The 6,718-nt window shown below is 37.9% G+C and overlaps 1 protein-coding gene across 5 annotated transcripts in view; it reads right to left on the bottom strand.

The window, feature by feature from the left end:
• The window catches only part of LOC137992603 (uncharacterized), an 11,425-nt gene extending 5,593 nt beyond the window's left edge, over positions 1-5,832 (bottom strand). Inside the window, exons 1-3 of one of the 5 annotated variants that reach the window (XM_068838034.1) lie at positions 5,589-5,681; positions 1,199-1,415; positions 180-455 (exon numbers count right to left, since the gene is read on the bottom strand). In XM_068838034.1, coding sequence (XP_068694135.1) covers positions 180-357 — 178 coding nt within the window. In that variant the 5' untranslated portion in view covers positions 358-455; positions 1,199-1,415; positions 5,589-5,681. Of the gene's footprint in view, positions 1-179; positions 459-1,080; positions 1,170-1,198; positions 1,416-4,856; positions 5,543-5,588 lie in introns of those variants that run through there. The other 4 variants (XM_068838031.1, XM_068838030.1, XM_068838033.1 and 1 more) reach the window with 4 other exon arrangements.
• Positions 5,833-6,718: the final 886 nt, after the last annotated feature.

Below are 6,718 nucleotides of genomic sequence, written 5' to 3' on the forward strand. Positions count from 1 at the left end.
AAGCAAATCTCGTCCCTTAGGCCAATATTGTTAGATTAAGTGGCGATCGGCCATTGTAACAATCGCTTGCACTCATCCCAGGATTGTCCAAGACTGTTATGGGGCACGATTGATCGTTCCGCCTGTAACGGTGGACAAACATGTTTAATACGAGCTAAATCGAGTACCGTTGTGTTTACCTGTTGTATCCGCTGTTTTAGCTGTTGTTTCAGGACACGGTTGAATATAGACTCGAATTCTTTTAATTTCCTCCTCTGCGCGGGCAACGATAGTTACTTCAGCAGATCCCATTCGATATCCATATAATCTCCCAGCTGACTTTGTCGTCCTGTTGTCATAGTCGTCTACCAGATTCATTATTTGAACCTTTACTTCAGGCCCTGGGTCTCCTGTTGCACGTGAATCAATAAGGTCCTCTGTTGTAGCACCACAAGACTCTGATAAAACTGACTCAGCTACTTGGGAATAAAGAACTGACTTAGTTCATGAGGTCTTTAAGCATCAAGTAAAAGTTTAAACAGCATCGATATCATGCCCTAGTTTTTCTTTGCCCAGCATATAAACTTAATTACACAGCAAAACGTTAGCAGAAAATCTCCTCCACAAAATATCGAAATATATTTACGGTACCCATAACTAAGAGTGGGAACTATAAGCTGGGGAATTAAAGGTATGACACGAAATGTGGTTTTAAGACGATCGATAAGGACTTGTCTACTGTCGACCAAGATGTCACGGAGCGCTAAACTGAGGCTTCAGTGATAGTGAATCTGCAGATGGTCGTCCTTTTTGTAAAGTTTGTACCAATTATGGATTTGGGGAATTGTGTATTTTCGTTTCCCCTGTTACCAAAATAGAAGAGCAAAGTTGACTGCTGTGTCACTGGCAATAAAGCTAGACTGAAGGATATGGCCAAAACTTTATCTTAAGAAAACGAAACCTCACTAGAAATCAAGCGAATCGCATTGGAATCGTATAGATGAAAATGCAGCACTGCTGACAAATACCGAGTTAGTGTTTTGGTTCACTGTATCCGTTTGGTTAGAAAGGAGCCACTGATTGCTTTGTTGATCATCCTACCTCACTCATCCCTGATTATTCGATCGACTGAATATTCTAACAAAAGGGTCGCAAATCGGCAGAGCATATTCAAATCATGAGATGGAGTTACAAAAGCAATATTAATGATTGTATTAACCTCGTGTATCCAGACAACAGGCAGCCAGCCATTAAGTTCCGCTCCGCTTTGTACGTGACTGAACCGGTTTATATTCTTTAGCAATTTCTTTCTAACCAATTATTTCCTGTTATCTTCTTTGTCAGAAAGGTTATTTTGAGCGCTCGGAATATTCTCAAATTTTTCTTTGTAGGCGGTGGCATGACGCGGGAAAAACCAGTCAGCGTTATGTTGTCTTCTGCAATATGACGATATGGACAAGAAAGCAATGTATTTTTTTTAGATTTTGAGTTAAATACGAGAAAAAAACATTGCAAAAGAAAAAGAAATTTCTATATATGTGGGTATCTGATACAGTACCTGCATTATCATCGATGCATCTGACTCAGCTGCTTCTGTTTTTGTCCTTCTAGTGTGGGCGAAAACTGTTTTCTGCTCAGAACGCGGTTTTCGCATAATTCACTGAGGACATTGCGTTATGACCCATTGGTCATAATGTTATAATGACTCGTTATTCCCTTTCTATTATAAAAACCTTTCTAATCTGTTTTCTAATCTGGTTTATGGAATAACCATAAGTGATACAAAACTCTTTAACTTATCGAAAAAGGACATAAAACGAAATTGAGGATCATGCAAACGCTAGATCTTCTTTCACGGGAAAAAGGCTTGCCACTTGCCGACAGTCAGCATACAAACTGACTATAAATCCTTCCGATGACTTGACCATACTTCCCTTGTTACTAGACACAATTCGATTATTCTCTAGCTTTCTATTGTCTCGATAATAGTCCAAGATTGAAAATGTACCTTAACAAAGTACCCTTTACACCAGATGCTGCCGATAACTCGCTCTTGACGATGTAGCCCTTTGTAATGATGTTATGGCTATCGCTATTCCATGGTCATTGTCCATAAGACCCTATTCTGCAAGCTAACTTAGTCTGGTCCGTTCCCAGAACGTTATGGACCCGTGAGTCCTAGTCAGTTATCGGTTGGGCCGAGCACTTTCAAAGTAAGTTATTTGTATGATCACTTGAAAACACATAGGATAATAATCTTGCAACTAGGAAAGGACATTTGAAGGAAGGACTCAACTGCTTTTTTAACATTCCAAGATTTTTTTCTGGATAATTGCCGCCGGCCACATTGAAACACTTGAATGAAAACAAGCATATTATGAATGTTTTGAAAAAACAAAACAAAAAACACAAAAAATTGCGCGCAGATGCTATCTAAATCCATGCCTTTATTTTCGTACTTCTAGGAATGGTTGAGTTATTTCGAAAACCATGTACAAATTTAGTGATTTATGTGGATAGCCGTGAGAATAATGAAATTCACTCCGGCAAATTGCTCATTCTTGTTTCTTTCCCCTTCACGACTTGCGATGGCCAAGTTAAACCGACATTTATCAAATTCAACTTTTATCTACCATCTAGGAACAAAGAACCATTTTCGGCTTCAGCTCTAATGAACATATAGTGATCAGAACGGTCAACCTCATGGTTTTTTTTAAATAAACGTTACCGATGTGCGTAGCTCATAGTTTGCCATTCTAATCCTCAAAGCAGAATTCTAAAAAGGCTATTTTTTGTCAAAATTAAATACGAACCTAATGATTATTTATGAAAAGAACACCTCGAATTTATGTAGCCCCCTTTGAATGCAAAGAAACACCTTTCTACTTTAGATTAAAAAGGATTCATTTAAAACTTATACCCTTCCTGACATTTTTTACACTGCATTCTAATACGAAACCATATCTTTTCGGCGCTAGGCAAATATGTCTAGCTAAAAAGCATTTTGAGATAGGAGCTTAGTGATCTATATGTGCATGTTGTCATGGAACCCATGGTTGAATTTCAAATGGCTAAGTTACTTTTTTTCTTTGTCAACGATTCTGTGATTGAAGTTCTTAGGCAAAAAGCGATGTATTAATTGCACAGCTCTTTTAGTGAAGGCTGGACCTAAACTGCATAACCACCACCAGCTAATCTTTTTAGCTGATGGATGATAGATGATAAAGGCAATGTTAAGGTTAGCTTTTATGATCATTTTTTAATGTTAACCATAGCAGTATTCGTTCATGAATTGCTGGTGGTTTTCATTCTATTTCTCGGCCCTCTTCGGCTTCCAGGAAATAAACAGATCACCTTTTATCTCTCAAAGTCTAGCTTCAATTTTTATGCAAAGATATCTTGTGGGGTCCTCTTCTTTTCAGTTATTACCGTATTCTTCATCGTCGTTTGGAACTCGTTACCTTTCTTCAAGTTCAAACGAGAGAACGTTGACTTTAATTCACAAGAGGTTATGCGTTTCGAAACATATTTTGCATTTATCACTGTTCTACTCTGTAATTGCGACCATGACTACTTTCCTATTAATGTAATAAGTAGATAGTATATAAGAGTGATCCCAGAGGTGACATTTTGTTAGTTAGTTCCTCGTTTCTTAGTAAATAACGCTAACAAATAACTGTTTTTATTGCTTCTGTGAAGAACATCTTTCTTGTTCTTGTCAGTTCTAATTCTGCCTGACTGATAAACCCGATTTATCTGAAATGCTTCGACATTAAATTGATTAATCGTCTCTTTAACCAGTTTTGATCTGCAATTTTATCTTTTATTCCTATGTTAAATAGCCTAGTGATCCAGCACATCTGTTAAACAGCTATTACATATTGGACAGCCCGTAAAAGGACGCCTGAAACGTCCCCACGCATTTTCACCAGCTTCTCCAGGAAAATAAATCTGAACGCAGCATGAATGAACCTTTCATTTCTTGTTTATTCCTATATTTTTGACTGGATGGTAAACAGGGCCTGATTTTTTTTTTCTAGCAGAGAAAGGACGTACATTCCTTTCAGGGTAAAACAGATCTCGTAAGCAACCAAATTCAATAAAATTTGTTAAATTGAGAAATTAATAGTTGGTTTAAGCACACGTCCATTACCTAACTTAAATTTGACAAATTGAATCCATATTAGCTTGTAGCGAGCAGAAAAAAAACCTGAAACCATCTTAATTATTTAACAACGAATTTTATCGATGTTTAGGGCCACTTGTAATTAAGAAAACCGAAAAAAGACAGTGATAGTTTCTTATTAAACAGCTCTCGCACATTCGTATATCACCTTTTCTTTGGCAAATTGGTAATAAATAATTTTGTCATTGTTAGCCTATTACAATTTAAATGGTCTACATGTACAAAGCATGGCAACCTTTTGTATTATGTTCAACTTCAAAAGAAAATGGTTTACTTTTAGCTGGTTTAACTTAATTAAAGGTTAGCCTGAGGTTTCGAAGCCTTCTTATTTAATTGGTTAAAGCTCATAATAACGAAATATTTACTCCATTGATTCCACAAAACAAAATCCAGCTAGAGCAGTGAAGAAAACTCCAGAGCACACGTGCAAACCTCCGTTTGCTACATTGGTACTTGGTTAGTGCTTGAAAGCCAGCTCGCACCTCTTAACTCGAGGATCAGTGTGTTGTCCTCTCATGGTTGCTCTCGCATGTTATAAGCGGAAAGGAAACAGGATCCCGGTTAATTACCTCTACTGATCACTCCCTAATGAAACTCAGTACCTTTAGTTTCTTGACAGCGACACTTGCGAACCTTACGAAAACGTTAATCATTTCATAATAAAGCGAATGTTGCTTTTCAAAGGTTTTACCTGAACAAAAGTCTCCGGGTGAATTCTTGGTATACACCAACGCACACCGTCCGCTGATTTCTCAGCTTCATGACCGTCGATATTCCATAAGACAGGGTTCAAAATACACGCGAAAAATTTATTTATAATCAATTTTTTTTCTGGGGTCGCTTCTCAAGAGGAAAAATAGTGACCTAGCCGGACGTTAATGAGCACGTGCATTTGAGAAATGGATGTTACGATCTGTTCAACAGCATAGTCGTACCAGTCGAGAAGTCGTGGACTACCAATTGCATTTCTATGGAGTATTTCTATACGTACCTGTGGCCCCTGAAAAAATGTCGTAACAGGTGAAACTCTCTTGAAGTGTAATTTCAAGACTTTGCAGCTTATTTGTAATTTTATTAGATAGACGAAAAGGGAAAGTTGCGTCAATGTTCAGTCAACAAATTAAACATGCACAACCATTTCAAATTGACACTAAATTTGCTTCTGTAGAAAAAGCCAAAATATGGCTCAATGTTTTGGTTTGATTGTGAATTGTACAGTCATCAATCAATCACGATCGTTATGTATACAAGAACGTACTTAACCAAAAGGTTAGTGGTAGAAGAAGATTATGTGTTGGGTGGAAAACCGCCATCAAATGAGGTTGTAAATTCAATAGTGGTAACGTCAGTCAAATACTCTTTCCCTTTCCGTGCCGTTATCATATCCGTAAGAGCCTTATATGAAGAAAACGTTCTTAAGTACCTTTAACGTTGCAAGAGCTGGCGTGGACTGGGGCATCCCCGGCTTGTGAAGGCAAAAGCCACTCGCTTTGGTCAAACCCACCAGATAAATCTCCGCATTGAGCCTTAATAAACTCGTCTATGTCGTTTAATTTCTGCTCCAGTTCGGGATCGAAAGCGAAGAGACTCATAATTTCTCCAATTTGAATGTTTTGGGATGAGCATGCAAATGTCTGCAGCGATCATGGAGGAAGTCGTTCCTTAAATTCGTTCTGCAGCTAAGCACTTCGAACTATTTGACAGCGTGTGGGAGGTGTTTCCGGTTGATGTGTCTGACAAACGGGACTCAAAGGTGACGTATATGGCTTTTGTTTCCGACTCTTGCGTGGTTTCCGGGTGATTGTTATTCTTACTTGTACTTAGTGCTCCAGTGATTGACTAATAAAATTTATTTAACGTTGGTTTTTCGCCAGTTTTTACTACCGTGCTTTTACAAAAGCTGCTTCGGAATTCCCGAGCGTGTGATGGAGTGCATATTTAAGGAAAATTCTTAACGAAACTTGATTTTATCTCAAACACCGCGCTTGCTGTCATGATGTGTTAACTGTACAGTTTTCAAAACGATCTTCGCAAAATCAAACTGTAGCACGCGTATGCTGGCAGATAGCACTTTTAAGTAGTTGACATTTTTATTTTCGACGTTCTTTCTACTGTGCTACCCTCTCGCTAATTTGATATTCATGGAAGTCAAATATCTTACTAAAAAGAAAATTAAATTGCCTTTTATCACTGGGTTTGTAAGTCTTTCCGTCCCACAAAATGTAACAAGTGTAGGATTGAAGCCGGGAACAAATATGTTTGTCATTATCACGGCTTTATATTGTTGACCTTGAAGGAACTAACTACGGTTTACATGCATAACTATTTGTCAATTGGCAAATATCACGTACGATAACTTGCGATACTTTCCTAACAAATTTATCACAGATAATCTGATTGCCATTTAGCTAGCTCATCAAATACCTTTAATGTCAAATATTTTGATTCCTTTATTGTCAATGGGACATTTAAAAGTGCTTTCAGCTTAGGAAGTTGGATTAATTCCAGGACGTTTGAATGGACCATGGAGCGCGAACATTCGCCCACACTGTC

This window comes from Montipora foliosa, chromosome 2 (assembly GCF_036669935.1).
Source record: "Montipora foliosa isolate CH-2021 chromosome 2, ASM3666993v2, whole genome shotgun sequence".
In the NCBI taxonomy this organism is placed as follows: domain Eukaryota; kingdom Metazoa; phylum Cnidaria; class Anthozoa; order Scleractinia; family Acroporidae; genus Montipora; species Montipora foliosa.